At 32.8% G+C, this 22,964-nt stretch overlaps 1 protein-coding gene across 9 annotated transcripts in view; it reads left to right on the forward strand.

Annotated features, from left to right (window-relative positions):
- LOC125072323 (protein Fe65 homolog) overlaps positions 1-22,964 on the forward strand; it is an 88,848-nt gene that overhangs the window by 10,487 nt on the left and 55,397 nt on the right. For 6 of the 9 annotated variants that reach the window (XM_047682919.1, XM_047682920.1, XM_047682921.1 and 3 more), the window contains exon 2: positions 4,943-5,121. In XM_047682919.1, the coding sequence (XP_047538875.1) occupies positions 4,986-5,121 (136 nt within the window). In that variant the 5' untranslated portion in view covers positions 4,943-4,985. Of the gene's footprint in view, positions 1-4,942; positions 5,122-21,164; positions 21,353-22,964 lie in introns of those variants that run through there. The other 3 variants (XM_047682926.1, XM_047682927.1, XM_047682925.1) reach the window with 2 other exon arrangements.

The raw sequence follows: 22,964 nt of genomic DNA on the forward strand, positions 1-22,964 counted from the left end.
CTAACCTAACCTAAAAAATTACGTATGTCATGCGATTTGCCAATAACTCAACTACCTATGTTGTGAAATTCTATGTTAAGTTTAATATATCTTTATTTATAATACAACACCATTGCACTTAACTACTCATTTCCACTTTAATTTTACTTCCAAAATACCGATAAGTTTGGTCGAGGTTCAAAACGCCATTTTTTCGTAAATCCATAGTGAATATCATAGATTAATCAAACTCTCGACCAATGACATCGCGTCAATATGCTGTCAAATGTTGTATATTTTGAGTTTTTGTTATGGTTGGAATAGAGATACATATACAGTTTATGTTTTTACAATTCGACCTGAGACCGTTAACTTCTTTTTCATTTGAAATATATCTTCCGGAAAACATAATTAACCTTCTAGACCTCGTTACTCAGAAACTAATACAGAGCTTACTTGTGTAGTACCCGTACTTATATACTAAGATGTAAAGAGGTCGCTCTAAATACTTGGTCTCGTTCACAAACCGCTCCCTGTTTATGTTAGTTTTGTATTTGTTCACTACTAATTGCTCTTTTAATGTAATAGGAATTTCAAACAACACCATTAAACCGTTTTTTCTCCTTACGTGTGATTTTAGTCGTAATAAAACACTTTATATAATTTTGGTGCGTGTTTACTTGTAGTAGTAATATTTATATCCATATTAATAATATCTTGCCGGTCAAGGCAACATATATCCGAAAAATTCGTATAATCGAGATAATTTAATGACATTACAGTTGAAAGGGCGGCCATGTTTGACGTTTACGGATGCGTTCAGAAAGTGTCTTCCAAATAATAATTTCATGCAGGGATACGGTGATTAGTATATTTATATATGTTTAGTTTTATTTATTTTACCCGAGCGAAACCGGGTCTTCATCTAGTATAATATATTATACTGCCAAGAAGCAATATTTAGCTTTGTTGTATTCTGGTTTTAAGGGTGAGAGAGCCAGTGTAACTACAAGCATAAGAGACTTTGTTCCCAAGGTTGGCTTTGCATTAGGGATGTAAGGAATTCTTAATATTTCCACACCACTGTCTATGGACGGTAGTGACCATTTAACATCAGGCGGTCGTTGCTCGTCCGTCTACTAAAATCAAAAAAAAAAAAAATATTGTAATAAATCTTATTTGAAATTTAAATCATCTATAAGGATTCCACGCTGGACGTACGCATATAATCAGTAGGTAACCTAGATATTAATCGACTCCATCATAAAGAAATATAAGTGGAACAGCATGAACGCGACCTAATAACAAGTTGACACAACTACACAGACATTAATAGGTAATAAAGGGGGAGTGAGCCAGTGTAATTACAGGTACATGGGGCATTAGCCATTACGTAAATTGCCATGTTTTTATGGAATCATTAGTCTCTTTCCCCTGTAATCTCATCTCATTCACTCTCACCATAATTCACCTGGCTGATTTTATAAAACTATGAATTTAATGGTTGAAGTTAAAAAGTACATGTGAATATTTTTCTTAACGTAATCACTAATAAATACGAAAGTGTCTCACCCTTTGTAACCGGAACACAACTATACTGAGTAGTGCTTTTTGGTGGTAGAATATCTGATGAGTAGGTGGTACCTACAAATACCGGTTTGCACAAAGCCCTATAACCAAAACATGGACATATTTTAAACTAGAATAAAATTTGAGTTTATTTATAACCCTGATATAAATGTCAATAATAAATCTCGACAACATTTCCTTATAGTATCACGTACATTTCATTTTACGGTGTTTAATAATTATAAGATTTAAATAAGAATTATTAACATTAAGGCTTTTACTATATAAAAATATTACTTTATAACTTATTTTACTTATTACCATATATAAATAACATTTAAAAATAGTAGCTGTAAAAATCATGACCGCGTGGAATGGTTGCAAGAATGCTGCTAGAATTTCTTCGTTGAATCGCAATTTAAATTAAACAAAGAGAGATACAAACTTTATATAAACACACAGAAAATGTTATATTCGTAGTTTAAAACATACATATTTTAATGAGACATTTTAAATTGAATTAAAGAAAGTACTTCTTTATTTTTTTAATGAAAAATTAACCGAAATGCTTTTTTCTGAAAGGACTATATGTGCATTGTGATATATGTACGATATATTATTATACTTAGCACATATACTTATATTGGGAGATTGAATTCCGTCAATGATCAGGTTTACTATGTAATATCACTTGTGGCTGTAATTACACTGGCTCACGCACCCTTCAAACTGAAAATATCGTGGGGAAATTGCCTTTCGAGTGAAATTCCGGAAACTGGAACAGCGTTGTGGAATTTCTCCTAACCTTCTCTATGTAAAGAAAAGAGGCCTTTCATATATACGGACATTGTTTATTTAATACTAGTTGTTGCTCGCGGCTTGGCTCTCGTTTTAGGGGTTGATCGTCAGGAGTTAGTCAATGAAAAGTAGCCTATGTAAGTTCAAGATTGATTCACACCAAATTTGGTTCAATGGTCAAGTCCAAAAAGAGCAACGGACAGACGGGCTGACAGAGTTACTTGCACATTTATAATATTAGAATAGATAGTATAGATGCCGATACAAAAATTCAAACGTTTCCTAGTAAAGTATAATTTTATTCGCTATACATTTTTCTACCCGCTCATTGCAATCTTCTCGATATTTTACCAATAATAAAATTTAATGACACAATTCAAACTATCCTCTACTACCAACCCGCCCCGGCTTCGCATGGGTGCAATGCTGATACTAAATATACTACAGAATGTCTTACACCGTTCTCAGTTTTTCAGTCGTTAGATAACACAAACCGCTATGTCATTGCGTTTTAAATCTGTAATATCTTCGAAAATATTCATTCAAATTACATGCTTTAAATGGCCATATTGATGATTAAATAGTATTGCTTAAAATCACTTCGTAAATAAGCCATTATTTCTCGTCAAAAGTAAAGGATAAAAATGGTTGCTGTGGGTTATTCCTAAGAGATGGGCATACACCATCGTAAGCTTTTTTGAAGACCTTTTTAAAGTGTACAATACTGTAGTACATTATTTTGATCTATCTCGTAGGGTTCAGCCAGCGTTTGCAATGTAAGCGCAAAAAATGTGTTGAATTACGACATCACTTCAGAAACCTCTAAAATTACCAGTGTTTCTCTTCTATATTTTGCATGTATTATACATATAAAACTTCCTCTTGAATCAATCTATCTATTAAAAAAAACCGCATCAAAATCCGTTGTGCAATTGTAAATATCTAAGCATACATAGGGACAGACAGCGGTAAGCGACTTTGTTTTATACTATGTAATGATTTTAAAATATCACATTTCATATCAAAGTTGCAATATAAGAATTTACAAATAAAATCAATTTCAAGTATTTAAAATTAACAATAAATGTTTTTTGCATCTAGTACGGGATATGGCAATGGATTTTGCTATTGAATTTGTGTCGCTCAATCTTCATTAGGTTTGATAGGTTTAATAAGACCGGTGAATGAATAAGCGTCACTCGCCAGACTATTTTACTGATGATATTATAGAATATATATAAATAGTGATGCAAATGAACCGTGAAAACCATTGTATGCCTACTATACTTCGAATACAGCTGACTTCTTTATTTTTATAAAATATGTTAGTCAGCCGACAATATAAGCGCGAAGATCATTAGTTAGAATATAAATTGGATCGTACAACGCTTACAAGACTGAATACCTGCCTAGTCTAGCTCATATTATAATCCCTCAGATATTGCTCCTACATCCGTTGTAAGCATAGGAAATAAAACTGAAACTATAAACTATCGTCCTATCTTTGTGCACTTGAATTTAGGTATATGTTTTAAAGATTTTTCAGTAGGCAGTTTATTTTAGTACATAACATTATTATGTGTATTTAAAAGATTAATAATAATTACTAAAATATTTACTGTACATATTTTTTGCACAAACAAAAATTATTTTAAATGCCTCTTTTACCTTTTTACCCAAAAGCAACTATTTGAAGAAATCAAGCGCCATTAAATGATTATGTAATTTTCACCGCTGCCTCCTGGACCATGACTAAGGTTACAAGTTTCTTCACAGGAATTTATGTGACTCACGCAATGAATGTTGAAATGCCATCAATTTTGTTGGCGCTCCACAATTAATACTCGTTTGAACCTTGAACTTTTGACGTGGAATAACTAATAATATCAAGAACAGGCAAGCGACTGAGCATACTGTTACTCGCCTGAATTAAATTAATACTTCATTTAAGTATACTCAATAAACTAGTATCTCTTTGAAGGAATGATTTCAGTAGAAACATTTTCTTTAAATATTTTTCACAAGAACCGCAATTGAAGTCAGTAAATTCACTCTAAGCAACAAATAAATGGTACTGTACGTACAGTATGTAATACGTATGTATGGGTCTTTTTAAAGTTTTTAAAAATAAAATAATTCAAATTGTTAATGTGAGGCATCATGTATCAAGTCAATAAAAAATTGTTAAATTTTAAGATTCACACGTTCTAACCACTGGGCTATCTCTCATGTCAACTAAAAATAATGATTAATTTGGGATACCTAAGTCTTGGTTTAGTTCTATAATAGCCCCAAGCCTCTGCTAAAATATTTTCAGTAAAAGTCGGGCGTTTAATAATTTGCAATGTTTGTTCCGTGCCTCGGAAAGCACTTCAAAATGTCCTTCGTCTGAACTTACTCAGACTCAGACTGCTAGCCTCCGATCCAATTACAAATAAACCAACCACTGAATCAAAAATACTACTATATCATTATAACACAATAATAATTAAAATAGATTAATAAATGATTTACCAATTAAACTGCGTAGCTATTTACATTGAATATTTTATTTATACAATTATGTAGTACTGTATTTATTAATTTTAATTTATAGAGCGACGCGAGGAGCAGCGATGCTCGTATCGGAGCGCTAGGGCATGCTCTGCGGCGCCATCTGGTCCGCCGCGCCGGTGAGCCTGCGCGGACTGGCGCCGCCGCTGCCGCCGCGCCCAGCCCTCCTCGCCGCGCTCGTCATGCACGCTCTGCATGCCAGCGATGAATCCAGCTTCATAGGTAAGTGTCAAAAATAGTATTAAAAAAAATCCCACGGGAGACCCGGTCGAGATGAAGTTGCTTTTGCCATATTATGTACTAAATAACAGACATAAGGAATAAAGTTACCAATTTTGAAAATAATTAAATTGCAAGAAATAAAATTGTTATTTAAAATCACGTGTGAATTAAAAACATAACAAAATCTATTTAAATAATTTTATATAAAACTGTATATAATAGAAAGAGACAGAGAGAAGAAGAAAGAGAGGGGAAAGTCGCGTGGAGTATAATGCATTTTTTTGACGTGACGGTTTCTGCCAGTCCCCCTTACTGTAAGCCACGTAAAACAACTTCGTTCCAACAATTTAACATAGCTTACCTACTTGGGAATGTTCTGCATACATATGATACATTAAATCGTAAAATAAAATAAAGATAAGTTTAAATGAATCAGCACACATAGCTGACAAGGTACCGAGGCAAATATAATAAAAAAAATACAAAGAAAACAATTAAATAATTGACTTAACATATACTAAAAATAACACAAACTAACTCATACAAAAGTTACACAATAATACATCCCGTACAGACTTAATTTTAATGAACTATTTAATGTAAAACCTGAATCATAATTTCTATTTCTGCCCTTATAAGGTATGTGGTACGTGTAAGCGGTGCTTAAGCTAAGCGTAACCATCGACATATCCGATTAACCCGACAAATCCATACTTGTAATGGTAATCTATATTTCTATTCTGACGTCTGGGTAGGTACCACCCATTTACCACATATTCTACCGCCAAACAGCAATACTTAGTAATGAAGTGTTCCGGTTTGAAGGGTGAGCCAGCGTAACTACTAGCACAAGGGACATAACATCTTAGATCCTAAGGTTGGTGGCACATTAGTGTGATATAAGGAATGGTTGTTATTTCTTACAGTGTCAATGTCTTTGGGCGGTGGTGACCATTTAATATCAGGTGGACCTTTCACCGTTTGCCAACCTTAATACCACATAAAAAAGTAACTCTGTCTGTTACGCATTTGAGGCTAAACAACTAAACTGAATGTGATAAAATTTTGTATGAAGCAAGCTTGGACACAGAGGGTAATATTCTCTATACCATCAGATTAATCCTTTAAATTTGGAATATATATGTTAGTAGTAAGTATATATATGTATGTATCTATAATCTAGTCAATATCCCATGAAAATGTCTATTTAAGTACGTTGTACACAATTTAAAAAGTTAGAAAGTTTGGACCTTGTTTTTCATTTACATGAAGAGTGTCTGCCGATATGTCACCGATGACAATATAAAAGTATTTTCAACCCACTATATGATATGGATTCAATAGATGTGTTATAATTCACTATACAGTTTATCATGGATTTAATGTTTGTGTATAATTTAGTGAAATTAGAACAATCGTAAAGAGTTGGAGTTAAGTCAACTAAATACGGCAGAACGATAGAACGATCAGAAGAGCTAACAATAAATCACACACACTTACGACACAAACATTTATATATACTAATATTAAAAATGCGAAAGGAATTCTATCTATCTGTTGTTCTTTCATAGCTAAACCACTGAGCCGAATTTGATGAGAAACAATCTTGAACTCCGAGGAACGAAATAGGACTATTTATACCCTATTCCCGGTTAGTTAACCACTAATATGCAAGCGAAACCGAGGTCGACAACTAGTTTAATATAAGTAATACACTTAGAGATACCCTAACGCCTGATGATATAGGAACTAAAATTAACATTCTTGGGGTAATCATTATTTATAAAACATGCTGTTTTTTTTTGTACTGCAACCCCATTTCTTCAGCTTCAACAGCTTCATGCAGTCGACTCGTACAAAATGTCATTCTTTTATAAAACCTTTTATAGTACGCAGATTTTGTCGTAGAAGTTTTAGTAAAAGATAGACATTTTTGACATCAGTAGCTAGCAAATAGGCCACATGATCGTAAGTGGTCGAAACTGTCGACAGACCGTTTCATAACAAATGCACAAACAACCTTGTAAACTGAGATGTTAAGTTCATTGTGTCTGTAGTTACACTGGCTCACTGACCCAAAAAAAAGTATAATATTTTAATTGGGAACCTTCAAGAAAATAGCGTACTCTTTCCTAAAGGCCAGCAACGCATCTGCAAGCCCCCCGGTGTTGTAGATGTCCATGGGCGGTGGTAGTCAATTTCCATCAGAAGACCCTTAAAAACTATAACTGACCTTTAATAACTTAAAACTGAGTATTGTTGCTTGGCGGTACAATATATTATAAGTAGCTGGCGTACCAGCTGGGTACGTATACCCAGATGGGTTTGCACGCAGCCCAACCAACTCACACATATCATGCTGAGAGTTGAAGATACCTCGGCAGGTTCTTAATACAAATAATATCAATATGTAATTGAAATTTATCTATAATTCATAAAACATCTTTAAAAATTATATCTTTATCGAACTACAGATGATGACGATAACTTTTATCTTTCGAAGTTTTCTTTTTAACTTTACATTATCTTTAATATTCGTCGTAATGTACACGGAATGTCTCCATTCGGGAGTTTGGTCACGATTTCATTGGCCAAAAACATTTTATTATTCCATCGTAAAAGTAGACCAACTGAACTTTTACCATTTTAAAATGTACATTAAAATATCAAGGTGAATACTATTACCTATGGTTTTTGTATTTATTCGTTCAACCCATTTCGATAAAATATGTGAAATTAAAAAGATTTCAAAACCAATCTTTTTTTCGGTGGATTAGATCTATTTTATATACACTTTCGTTTTTAAAATAAATTTTGTTCACAAATTTGTATTAACTAAGTTTACATGTAAAAAAAAACTATTTAAAAATTAGGCTTTTTCAAATCAAGATTAAATCAAGACAAAAAATAATTCAATCAGATGATATGACAGAACTGTATAAAGTAAATAAATGCAATAAATATTTCACTTTTATGTTATTTGGTGTTAGGGCTTTGTGCAAGCCCCCCTGGGCAGGTACACCCTACATACTACACCGCAAACCGCAATTAGTATTATAAGTTCCGGTTGGAAGAGTGAGCCATCAAGTCTACATGCACAAGTTATATAACCTGTGGCTTCTCATGGCCATACCATTGAACCAAATTAAATGAAATTTGATACGAAGCAGGCTTTAACTCCAAGAAAGGACATAACCTACTTTTATATATATATAAACTATATATTTAAACATATCATAGTATGTCACTCTGTGTATTTATGAATTGTAATTTTTTCTTCGATTTATTTTTGTATAAATCGCTACGTAAGGAAGGTCGTGTAACTATGCCTTATTATATTCGTGTCTGTCCCTTATTCTATTATATATTCAGGGACACTCACTTTGATGTTTATCTTCAAACATATGTTGTTATTCAATCTTGTTATTGTACAAAATCATTTTATAATACGTTCAAAAGAAAATATTTAAAAAAAAAACTAATTTGGATCATTTCATAGTTGATTTAGAACGAAATGAAAAGAAATCCTTTTTGTTGTACTTACTTATTACTGTAAATATCCCACTGATGGACGTGCGCTCTTGTTTAAGAACACATTTGGGGTTTATCCCCAATTTATATGGTATGTAGATGTGTCAAAATTTTCATACAGTCATCCTCACGACCGCTGACGACATTAGAGACTATAAATACGATTTAAGTACGTTTAGACTTTTCTATAGTATTTTACAACAAGAGTATTGAAATAGTATCTTAAGCTTAACTAACTTAATGAATACTCATATTTGAAACTCAATAACTTTCATATTTGGAAAAGCTAAGAGACTAGTCACTAATGAGAGTCAAGCCAGAATGTAATTTCAGTACTTACTCGGTCTAGATACTAAGAGCATTATAAAGATATCATATATCTTAGAAAATCCGCACTAAACATGCAGTAGGGGGAAGGGGGTACGGCGCCAAGATGTCTGTAGATAGCGCTCGCGTGAGCCGGCAGCCATTTTGACGAAATGAACTGGTTATTCGTATTACTGATATAAAATCGATTTGTCGAGGTTATTTTATTTAGTTAAAAAGTAAAATTAATTTAATAAAAGCTTTTAAGCAACAATTCTTGCACAGATTCTGATTGAGAACACTAAAGCATCTGAACCCGGGGGTGGCACGCAAGTGGTTTTTTGTTGAACGCATCAGTCAGACACTAATATGTCTAAATCAGTTTGTCGTATTTTTATGACCACTATATCCTTTTGGAATGAATTTATTCCAAATAAATGGGACGAAGGCATGAGAATTATTATTATTATGATGAATGAATTCAATGTATTATTATTTACTAACTGCTTTAAAAGATAAGATTTTGACTCGGCTTCCCTTGCACCTTCAGACGCTTATGCCACTCGTAAACAATACAACATACTTTATTTTCTTCCCTATGACTCGACGACGATTTCATTACCCAGAGCCGACCTTACACGGCCTTATGACGTATTCTGAGACCTATGTGGACTTCTGGGATCAGGCTCGTGTGAATGCATGTGTTTAATAAACACTCTGAATAAAATAAGGAACTTGACTCGATTGATTTAGACGAACTAACTCCGCGTACGCATGTCTTTAATGGGTAGGTTCTCGTTAGCTTATAGCTTATTTCAACCAAGTAAATAATGAGCGAAATGAATTTAAAACATTGATGTGTCAAATATAATCGATTTTGAATTCGGCTAATGTATCAATAATCGGAATGCTACCAAAATCGATACCCGCTTATATCGATTGAATATTTCGTTTGACTCGTTGCGTAATTTAACCTCTAGATTCTAATATGTTAGGCTACATAAATTCTCCCAATTCACAAAACGTTGCCAAAAACTTAACTGTGGATAAGACTTTGTATATAAACTATTTGAAGTATGTTACATTTGTTATGTGACTGAGACGTCAAGATATACTTAAGTGTCGTATGTAATGTATGCTTCAGACTTTAACAATTAATAATTTTCGTGTGTTTACTAACATAAGATTGTAGAATTATATACCTATACGGAAGAGGTTCAGATATAATTGTTTTTTTTTTTTTTTGTAATTGTGGGGCTCATTTATAAGACGTACACCGCCAATCTACAGCCAGCTATGGTTTTTAATCCATAATAGTTTTATATCAGCGACGATTAATTTAGAATAATAAACTGGTACTGTAAATTACTCTTTTCATCCATTTCACGAAGTAGTTCGGATTGAATGATTTAAAACAGATCGGTTAAAGAATACGTTGTGTATATATAGTATATGATATATTTATATTAAATAAAGCCGTGTAAAGAAGAGACTCTTCATCGTTCAACAGCTGGTGTATAATCAGTAAAAAACATTTTCTTAATTTCATTTTAAAACTCAGCAGCGGATACTTGATATATTAGACAAAGAGGTGGTATTAAGCATGCGTAACATCTGTTGGAACTGTAAAAAAACCTCTACACCATAGAAGCGTTGAGTGTCCTTGACGGATATTTGATGACACTCGACCATTTCAATTTTGTTCTAATTGTATAAATGTTGTTAGCCTCACTGACCCCTATAGAATAACTGGTCTGGGAGACGAGTGCTAAATTCCTCCTTGAAATTTCCATTTCGGGACATTTGAAGATATCGGTAGTCTTTACACGCAAACAACATTAATGTCCTCTATTTCAGACTATTCGCTGTCTTTCTCTCTCTTGTTTATTCTAAAATATGTGTGAATGAGATGAGTAATATTTAATCTTAAAATGGGAATATAATTACTATAGGATAAATATTTTACTTGTTTCGATATAATGAATTTAGTGCCTTTTTGTGACATACATGTAGACAGGCAATGAGAATATTATCTAGTATAGTTTTGTTCTTCGTAACCTTTCAAACATAAACGTCGAGTCTGATGCAATTTTACAATATGCATAGAGAATAATTTGATATCATGAACTTTATTATTAGTTCCGTAAATATAATTTTGTGTGAGAGGATTTCATAGTTTGGGACCGTTGTGTAAATAGCAGCTTCATCCATAATTCCATAGTACGTTTGTCACAACTGTTCCATCCAAACAAATATGGTTTTACCGAAGTCAAATTCCAAATTCAAATCCATTGGATAAACAAAAAATTGGAATAAAATTCTAGATCCGTTAGTATTCCTAAGTGCTCTTAGGGAATACGGTTCGAAACGTGTTCGTGAGGACTTAAGGAGTATTCGAACAATCGGAGTCCATTGAACTCGGAACTCTTAGTTTCCTCTCGTTGATTAAGAAAGATTCACAATGGAAATTTTCCAAGCTACGTTTACTTTTTTCCTTTTATTGATTGGGTCTTTTGCGACCTAATTCACTGCATACATAAGTTTTTTCAAGATATAATCGAAGCTATGTTATGGATATGTTTATTTTAAATCATTGAAAAATTGTTACGAAAAAATAATTTCAGTATTATTCTATTTGGTTCTAGTATTGCCATTATTTTTTTCTGTCAGGCGAAAATGGACTGCCAATTATTTTTTTAAGGAATGTCGGATGGGGAAATAATCCACCCTTTTTTTTCTCTCTCTGGAAAAACAGTTTACGCGTTTTAAGTTAGGCGCTGAAGATGCCCGAATACCCACTAAAAAACCAGCGGTATATTGAGTGAAGCTACTCGTATACTGATTAAAATATTTGCATAACCAATAAAAACATTACAAAGAAAAGCGTGTTTAATATGCAAACAGATCATCCACTTTTTCATGACATAAATCAACATGTACGTATGTATATATATGTACATATATGAGTAATATTCACTATTCAGGCGAACAGCTATTATACTGAATGCATACTAATTTTCTATGAACCTGAAATTGTGTTACTGTTCCACTATACTTTGTTAACTAAGAACAATGAAAATAGAAGTGGCACATTTGAATATAACATTTTACACACCTTTCGGCATTTTAAAAACATCAATTTCAATAAAAAACATGAATTTATTGTTCTTTTGTCATAATTTTTTTATAAGCATAAATTAAACGATTTTTTATAAAAGTAAGCGAATTAAAATTACGAGTGAAACTACTTTATTCGTCAGAACAGTTACATTTTGAAACGCTTGCAACGTTTAAAATCGAACTTGAAATAAAATTTTATCGTTCCCAAAAATGTTTCACTTAAAAAATATTTGGTGCCATTTCTATATTTCTGTACCTAAACTGTAGCCGTGATGAATTTTTCAGTTTCAGCGATGACTCACCCGGTTTTCCCTCTACCCTGTAAATAAAACTGCGTTCTATTAATATTATCAAAGGAGTTCGAGCCTTATAACCTTTCAATATGGTTCGTTTTTAATCCATTCCCCCGGCAAGGTCTCAAAGGCATTCATAAAGCGCGTGTTAGTCAGAGATTGGTTCGTTTTCAATATTCAAAGAAACTGTTATGTGTCGATGGTTGATTTTTCCGTTGTTTGTGTGTGATATTTCAAAGAAACTGAGTAAGTTAGTTAATCCTTTTAATCTTATGCATTATTTTGAATGCCAGTAATTCAAGTTTCGTACTCGCGACCTTGGAGTAAAAGTTCTTGGCGTAACGAGAAATACATTTCAAGGTCTAATTTTTGTACAACGTTTCAGTATCTAACGGCTTAAGAAAACGTTTGAGTTGCATACGTTTTAATTTATTTAGTATATATATGACTACAGTTTTTTTTTCTCTTCTGGCATCTTTTACTACCCAGATTTAAGCTTTTCCATGTCCAATTTCATTGAAATTAAACTGTGTTTTCGAGCACAGACAAAAATAAAATATTTATTATAAGAATTGATAACATTAAGTGCTTAAATAATACAAAATAAATATCGTTATTTGGGTTGGTTTATGTATATGATATACGGATTTATGGTAGAGGCACGGTCCTTGGTCGTAGCAATGCTCAGAATCATCATTTACGGTTTGGAGGCCCTGGGCCTACAGGTAGACTCATTAAATAATTTATAATGATATAAAAAAAGGAATATAATAAAAAATATATATATTCTGGTGTCTCTGGAACTTGCCTTCCTTTAAATCCGGCTCTAAGAATATTCGAGTCAGTAGGCCATTTTCGGAAATATTTATCTAACACGTAATGAACTTATTTCTTTCGTCGATGAAATAAAACCGATACCAAAGACGTAAAATTAGTATTTTTATATTTTCAGACAAAATATATCAATTTCATTATCATACCTACGTTATTCAAACTAATAACTATTGAATTTGATCGGGTCTTCACAGTCGAATCAATATTTCGAACCGATTGATGGATATAATAATAAATTGATTTCATATAATCCTGTATAATAACGATTTAAAGCAATTTTTGATTTGATTTGTTCTTTCGTGTTCTGATATTATCAGTGGTTCCATTGCTGGTATTGTGGTTTATTCTATATGTATGTTAACAAAATTGTCACAAAATTAACTGGCTCTTGGCAAATTGACAACTGGCTCTACGTGGTCTTGTCAGTTATATTCCAAGAATGTTTTTTATGAAACGCTGTGGGACTGCAGACTTTGTCTGCTGCGGGAGGTAGGGTTGTACTTCCCGCAGCGCCGAAGGCAGATACGATTCGAAACAACTCAGTGGAGCATTCCCTTTAAACGTTCACGGTATTCATGTTTACGTTTATTTAAATTATTACTCGGTGGCATCAAACTGGAAAACAGCAACACTTAGAAGTTTTGTGTTTTGGTTTGAAGGTTGAGTCAACCAGTGTAACTACAGGCACAAGTGACTATTTCTCACAGCACCAATGTCTGTGGGCAGTGGTGATCACTTACCATCGGTTGGCCCAGTAGCCGGCTTACACCTGCGACATATACAAACCTAAGTGATTGCTCATTGTACCTACCATCTTGAGTTAAGACGCACGTAGTCTACTAGTTTTAGCCATAAACGTCGTCCTCCTAACCATTTTCAGCAACGGCAAACAAACTCAGGGAGACTCTAGCAAATTATCCAGGACTTTTTGTAGTTCAAAAGTGACACAGGCGTATTCTAATACTCACTCATTATCCGATGGGGTGCCCAATCCAACACGGCCGGAAAGAGTTCAAGAGTTCAGTTGAGTTCAACGGCTTTACATGTCTTCCAAGGCACTGATTCACACTTCCAACTTCTAAACTCCGAGCTGACTGACATTTTTTGACAAAAAAGTCCAGTAACTTTGTAAGCCCAGTAACTGAGGTCTTATATCTAGCCACGAGACCGACGAGGCAGTCTCTATGCATAATATAATAATTAGGTGGATATTCTGCAATCCTCAGTGGAACAGCATAAATTCCTCTAAGCCTCGTATCCTTCCCCGAAACAGAGGAGATACGCTTTCGCTCAACATTGAGGTATTTACATACAAATATAATTGATAATATATTAGAATTATTTTCAATAACTACGTTAATATACACATCAAAATTAAAATTAATTACTGTACAAATCATGACAGCCCATCTTGCTACAAGTGTCAGAAATGTTAAAAACATTTTCCTGTTGCATGAAAACTGATTTTTTGAACAAAAAATGGACCAGCCAGGATGCTAGTAGAGGCAATAAATTAAATTAAGTTAATTGTTATTGCTAATTGCATCTCCACAGTTTTTTGTGTCCGCGCCATTTTTACACTGCTTGTTTTTTGTTTTGTTTCGCTCCGTTACATGCGAATTTCAATTGAAATATATTATGTATTCATCTATTTAAATTATTCTTATTTTGTTATTAAATATTATTTATAATGTATTTATTAAATGACCGTGGATTCTATATCGTGACGTAAAATAAATTAGGCCAAATAATCAAATCCTTATAATGTTTAAAAAAAATGTACTTTCGCAATACTCTTCAAATATATTTTTTTAATATAAAATATAACATTTTTTTTTTTTTAGCAAATATTAAGTCTCACAATTTTACGGGAATTGATTCGGCTTATCTTAACAGCAACAGCACTTCGAAACAATAACGATTATACTGTTAGAACTGTCAGAAATATTAAAAAAAAAAACTTATATTTCTTAACTTATATTGGCAAATTTGAAACTTATATTTCTTTCTTGCAAAACATTTTATTCCCGAAAAGAATTGCCGTTACGAGGCGTACTTGCCGCAAATATTTATTCTGTTAGATTGTTGGTGTTACATCTCACATTATTGTATTACATTAGTATATTTTATAAACTTATTGGACCTTTGGCTTTATTGTCAAATTCCTTTGCCATTTCATTTATTGTCATGCTGTTGATTTCCCAATGAAATAAAAACAAACCTTACAAGGAACCTACACCTTAACTAATTACAAAGGAAGTTAGCAGCTGACGAAAATTTTATAAATTTTTGATTACTCATGCCGTTTAGTTATGTCCAGCTGTATTAGAATCTTGCTTGGCATTTATTTTAAAGAATAACATTTATAAAATCCAAATCTATGTGATAATTCAATGTAAAATGTTTCCATGACTTTCGTACGACTTGTAAACCTTTGAAAGAAAAGCCCTTACAGCTCGTGTCTTTAATTAAACCCGCTTGTTTATAGAACGTAAATAAATACGAAGATACAAGAACTCCGTTTAAAAAGTGTATAAAAGACTATTTAGTTCAACGCCACACATTCGACGAAAGCTTTATAGAGTCAGACGTGAGGGGCGATATTCGTGAATCATTGCAAATACATAATATATCTCTCCTATGTTTCTATGTATAGAACAAAAAACTGTAGGATTAATGATCAATTTATATGAATATTTGCACGAATGAATTTAAAACCTGTAGGCAGAGAATTGTCACTAGAGGGCGTTGATATGTATTTTTGGAGTTCCTAGATCGCGCTGTCTAGATTTTTGTAAATAAAGCTTATGTCAATATATTTAATGACGCGCTCCTTTCGTAGGGAAATCACTACACACCACCCACCTACAGCGTTTCCGTTCGAGGAAACGAAGTCCCCGATTAGTGACGTCACGAAAACGATTGTGACGTCAATTAAATAGTACTGCGAGCAGAAACTCTTCCCACCGCCCGACTACGTTCTGAGCCGACGTGCAATCTCATAGAAGACACTCTCAGGATGAACGTTATTCGGAGCCCAAGAGGGCTGAAACGTCAAAGCTGAGTCTAGTACTCGCCCCCCCCCCCAACCGGTGACGCTGAAAAGACGAGCAGGTCCAACAACATATAACAAACAGATACAAAAAAACCCGACCGTTGACGATAGAGGCCACTTTAGCCAAAAGCTACTGGCAATACAGAAAAAATCTAATGATGGACGACGCTTTCTTAGCAATTATTAAACCATAAAGAAGCGTGAGATGGGGAATCCAGGGATTAAAATTCTTACATATTAAATCTAGTTATTATCAATAAGACAGTGGACTTAATTTGCTGCTGATGTAATAATAACAAATAATAAATTATTTCTTGAGTTGGTAATCATACGTTCTAGAATTTTTCAATTAACTGAACTGACACAAAGCCTTAATAATTCTCCGTTATTCGAATTACTGATATATCTTTTGATTCCAGTAGGGACAGAGGTTAACGTGACATATATATTTTATTTATAAAAGTAAAATAAGAAAAAAAACCTATGCTACGCGTGGGAGGCGACTGCAACGCGCTCGCGTCTTATACCAGATAAAAACCAGAAAATATGTAGTATGTACATTTAAATTTATTCCTTAATGAACTAGCTACACGAAATCGTTAATTAAAGGGATTGTCACTTTACAAATCTGCCTGACGTTGGGGTAATTTTTCGTAAATTTAAACACTGATTGTTTTCCTGAGAAAATAAGTATTCGGCGTTGATATATTTCATATATGCCAATGTGTTCCGTATTCAAACTGGTTAAGTGTGAGTTTCAGTAAATGGGATAAATACAAAAGAATCTCCATCACGTCAAACACACATATCATTTTTCACATAAAAAGATTTTACTAACGTGATACAAGTACATTAACAAATTTAAACACTATAAATGCACTTAATTTGAATAAAATGAACGTGACATTTCGTAGCGACGGATAATAACTGTCATTTTTATTCTGTGCTGTAGTATTTAAGCGGGAAATTTCAGCTGTCAAAAGGTCATCGTACTGAAGTACTCTTGATTCACAGGCAGTGCTGCCAAATCGGGACTTTTTATGTTTTCACGCAATTTAACTCTCTTGCATGTCTGGCTGACTTAAATATTCCAGTAAAGTTATATTTTAACCCTTTTGTAGGTAATGAGTGAACAGAGATGTTATAAGTACAATGAATGTTTGAAGTAGACTGCACAATAAATGTTTCTGACAAGATAATTAAATACATTATAAAAAAATATTAATAGATTTAAAAGTAGAATTATTACGTTTTTTCAGTCGTAAAATCAACCTATCAAAAGGTCATCGCACTTAAAAACATTTCATACGAAGCTGCTATTAAAAAAAAAAAGTTTTCTCATTAAAATGTCGCTACAACTCTCGTTAATTATGCATGCGTTTTAATTTGTTAAACGGAATGATTTTGCGATGGGAAAATTAAAATTTTCGAACAGAAATTTATTTTTAATCAAAATAATTTTACTCTTATTTATTTTAACTATCAATGTACCGTCTAGAACAAAAATGCTTTAAATTAATTTCAATGAATACGGGTAAAGATTAGTATTGCCATATACTGAACATCAAATAAAATGGAGGGAACTGCCATTTTGTATTTCAAGCCAGTGCAATTAAGTTACAAAGCTTTTTTAAGCAAACATTGTTTTCTAATTGGTGGTGGTGTAAAATAATGGCATCTTACCGTGTTTTTTTTTTCGAGGTCTGTCAAAGAAACTGTTTGGAATTATATATCTTAGATATCTCCTATATTGTTAGATTATATTTTTAATTAAAATAATAATCTTCCCACCCTGGAATAACGTTCTAAAACTTCTTCTGGTTTTTCCTCTTGATTTAAATCGAATACCTCGAGATTTGCGGCTCTGCTCTGCACTAAACCAACATGGCAGAAATTTGTGATAAAATACAATAAAAAAAACCTTTCGATCGTTTTTTGTCCAAAGTTCAACATTGTAATATTGAAGTTCTTATATGATTTCGTACTGAATACTATAATTATAGTAAGTAGTTAGATAGTATTCATACGATGCAACGTATTGGGTAAATACGCGTAGTCGATTAGTTGCTCACGCGCATCACACTGCCCCAAATACATGCCCGCGTTTGTGTTTCATTTAACGTTTCAGTGAAAACGATGAAAAACTATAATTCATATTGCTTGTTATTTACTGGTTTTCTGTTAATTTATTACTCATTTTGGCGTGAAAATTAGTCATATAACACCTGTATTTCAATCCAAATTAATCTATCGTACTTGTAGATTATAAATCCCGACAGAAGCGTTTCTCTACATTGATTTATTTTACAAGATTAATTTAATATAGCTGTTGTTTGGGTCATATATTGTAACTGAATTTTGTAAAACTGATGACAAGACATTATTAATATATCAGTTGGTATATTTTTTGTTAATAGCTCTTTAAATAGACCTATAATTATTGAATTTATCATTTTAAGTATATCGTCATTCAAAGTTAAAATACAGTTTCCTGGATCAACAGTTCTCCTTCTCAAAATACGCTGCTGGATTATATTTCTAAAATACAATAAAATAACACAATTTATCAAGCTATTATTTTAAAAATTGAGAACTGTATGCCGGTTCCATTTTTTCCACGCAGCTCAAAATATCACACAAATTCTCGGTACTGCACAAGGAGTAGATGTTTGTTTTTCTTTTGACGCTATCGTGTTGTGTGAAGACTCGTTAATGGATAATCAATAATTTCCGGCAGTTGGGCATTAATTATTCACATTCATCGTAACATCTATTCGATATAACGTTAAAACTATCTTACTACGATTTACGCTTTAAAATACAACATGCATAACGTAAACAGAATCTATGAATTCAGTTTTTTTTTATAGTGTAGGTAGACGGACTGGTAAATGGGCCGCCTGATGGTAAGAGGTCACTACTGTCCAAAGAGATTGGCGTCGTAAGAAATTTCAATGATTCCTTACATCGTCAATGCGCCAGCAACTTTTGTAACTGAGATGTGACATCCCTTGTGCCTGTAGTCACAAATGTTACAATGGCTCACTCATCCTTTACACCGGAACACAAAAATTCTAATTATTGGTGCTTGAAGGTAGATTATATGATAAGTGGGTGCTACCTGCCCATACGGGCTTGCACAAGCAAATCACCACGTGATAAAATGTTCAAAAACATACTTTTATGTCTATTTTCTCAAAGATTTAAGAAGTAAAAGTTGTATCAATTATAGCAGATCTAATGAAACCCACGATGTTTAACCAACTTACAAAAAAAATAAAATTGTATCTGTTTTTACATGATTTTAAAAATGATGATGAAAGCACACATGGTAGAGCTGGATTGTTCGATTAAGAAATATTGAAAAAAAACAGAAAAATTGTCGACCACTGGTTGGTCGTTTCCAGTTGAAAGCGCTTTAAAAAACGTATGCTACAACATCTGTTCAATGTTCATGTCTACCTTCTGGACTTGCGTTCAGATTGCTTATTAAAACGACAAAAATCAACGAAGCAGGCTTCCAGGGCTCTGCTATTCCAGTAACCAGCCATTTGAATATATCTTTGAAATATAAAATGATGCCAGATTTTACTTTTTTAAAGCATAATATCGATCGATTATACAATGAGTATTTTTTCAAACAAAAAATATTTGCCTAAGCATTCGGTGATTAAAAATCAAGATGCAATATTGTGTTTTTCTCATAACAGCCAGTTTTACACTGGTGATGTAAGGATTCAAAAGATACGTCATACGTCCAAATCTGTTGAGGCAAGTTATGGTGGATAAAATAACCTCACGTACACACATGAACCCTGAAAACTTACTCCCTTTTGGGCAGTCGTGTCTTAATAACTAAGTCACAATCAGTGACACGTATCAATGAAGATGTTATTTTTCTAATGTGCAGTCTTAATTATTTAACTGGATTTAACTAGAACATGCATCCCGTGATATAGCTGTCATAGATCTGCTTCATGATTTCAACCATCTGCATAAATAGCCACATAAACATATAATCAAAATAATTTAGTAGCATATATATATTTGTTATATTTGAATTTAGATATTCATAAATATTGACTATATTATGGATTGATTAATGAAAACTCTTTTCACGAATGTAGAAGTGCGAGAAAAATTAAATAAAAAACGAAAAAAAAAAAACGGCGAATAAAACGTTAAAGGGACAGATGAGCTTGAGTATGTACCCGTTATAAATGGAAGTAGAGTTATAGCTTATTATATACATTTCTAAAGATTTTCAGCAGAGAATGCTTAAATAGCATTTTTGTTTTCTAAAACATACTTTTTTAACAAATCTTGAAATCATCTTACAGCAAGTCCGAAGACGAAGCCACTTACCAACCTTACTTGACAAGAGTAAAAAAAAAACTTTCTTTGTTTTAACCTTTATTCCATATCGATATGAAAATTGAATAAATTATATCGAAGTGCTCGTCAGTTCTTTATCTGCACCCACGATAAATGCTCTTTAAGAATATTTCATAAAATACACAGATCTGTCAATAATCCATTATAATATGTAAAGATGAAATTATAAAACCATTAATAAAAATGTCAATAAGTAGATCATGTTATATAAACTGTATAAACAAAGCGAGACCTAACGTCACATATAACTACAATGTTATTGATTTCTGAGTTTTGCATACGTGATTGGACTGAGAGCTGTTAAATTTTTTATCATTAATCAAAACAATACCATTTTTTTCTAAATAGAGGTAGTTCCATTCCGTTTCAACGATAATAGCCAGTGAGACAGAAAAAGAACCAAAAAAGTTTTAATATGTATAATCAGCTGTGTGAGCCGTATAGTCTGTACAGGGAGGGCGCACCCCTCCCCCCTCTCACCCTCTCGCTCTAACAGCCAGTCCGCAGCCGACCTCGCGTGGATGCACTTGTGTCCAAAAAGCATAATATAATTACTATTGAACGTCATATTTTAAAGTGATTTCATTTTAAAATAGTGCCGACTGTGTCGAATTAGTGACATTTACGTTTTTTTTATCTGTGATTATTCACCTGTTTTTAATCTATAAAATTCTTCGTGAATACACCAACGTACGAGGTTTTTAGTTGCTATTGTTAATTTGTAGTTATAATTTTCGTGTTTGTGTCAGTTGCGTGATTGAATAGTATTATTCGGGTCTAGGTCAACATTAAAAAGGTTTTACTAAGCCATTCATTACAAACGATTCTTTAAAATTAGTTAAAAGTAATTTAAGTGTATTAAAAATTGACCCATATGATTGTGTAACATCACAATAAGCATTTAAAATAATAGTTTTTTTTTTCGTTAAGTAAACCGATACAATTTGTTATGTAAATTATGCATCGATAAGGCGTATTGATTTTAACCGAATCTTGTTTCATATGCAAATTACATTGTTTTTTTTTTTACTTAGATTTTCGAACATTTCGTAATATCAGTTTAGATATTTGAGAATATCCGTTTGCTAACCGTCGATCGTAAATATTCAAAGGTTAATATATAAGGAATAAAAGGTACTAATACTTCAAAATATTATGTGTAAACATAATTCATTAGTCTAATATATGTATCGAAATTGCCATTGACACTCAATTGATTCGTAATAAAAATATGACAGTTTAATTTTTAGTCTGTGTATTAAGTATTTATAGTTATTATTTATACATTTACGAAAATCTATCAACTATAGAAATTTATTTGAAACAAAATAATGAATATTAGTTTCTCATTTATCATCTGTATTGGATTTCGAAACAAGAATTCATTGTAATCTTTTAATTAATTAAGGATTAAACCCGGGTACAGCGGTTACGCCGGGTCGAAACTGAAATCCTTATTGTATTTATTTGCTATATAATATATTCGTGGAAAATAAGGATTAATCGTTGTAATTATACATGTATATATTATAGATGGACGAAGCACTTTGATAGTATAAAAAATATATTTTAAAACGATGAATACCTACCTATATTATTAATTATTTTTATAAATTCAGTGGGAATACATATTTCAAGAAAAAGTAGAACCCCAAATGCAAGGGTAATCAAATTTAAACGAATATACCGACTATAACATTACTGTTAACTGAATGACGTGTTTAGTCAGCAAATTTATGACTTAGCTTGCGTGAAATATTTTGAAACAATAATTACTATTGATTTCGTCTTGACTGATTACATATGGTCATGGCGACCAAAATGAATGGAGAGCAGCGAATTACGTTGAACATATAGTGAAGAAGTGTGTGTGGTAACACAGGTGCACTCTCTATTTCCTTACTCTCATAATCCGATGGCAAACCCGACATGACCGAAAAGAGTTCAGACGCAGGACCAACAGTTTTACGTGCTTTCCGAGGCACGGGACACACTCACACTCACGTCTTACGGCTGTTACTGAGAATTTCTCAACAGAAAACCCAATAATTTCTTATCGGCCCCACCTGGGGTTTGAAACCCAGAAGGTCAGGATCTGTGAACTTAAATCTAACCATTAGACCAACGAGGCAGTCAATTGCGGTTAATGTATTAGCTGACCGTGGTTTCTACTACTATAATGCAATTTTTAACATTCATCGTCGAATTTTTGACAGTGTGAAAGCTCTTAAGATAAACGAAAGATCAAAGATTTTATTTGTATGAATAGATTTTGCTTTGAATATCTTTACTTGCGATCAAGATTGAAT

The sequence above is a fragment of the Vanessa atalanta genome, chromosome 21 (genome assembly GCF_905147765.1).
Source record: "Vanessa atalanta chromosome 21, ilVanAtal1.2, whole genome shotgun sequence".
Taxonomy (NCBI): domain Eukaryota; kingdom Metazoa; phylum Arthropoda; class Insecta; order Lepidoptera; family Nymphalidae; genus Vanessa; species Vanessa atalanta.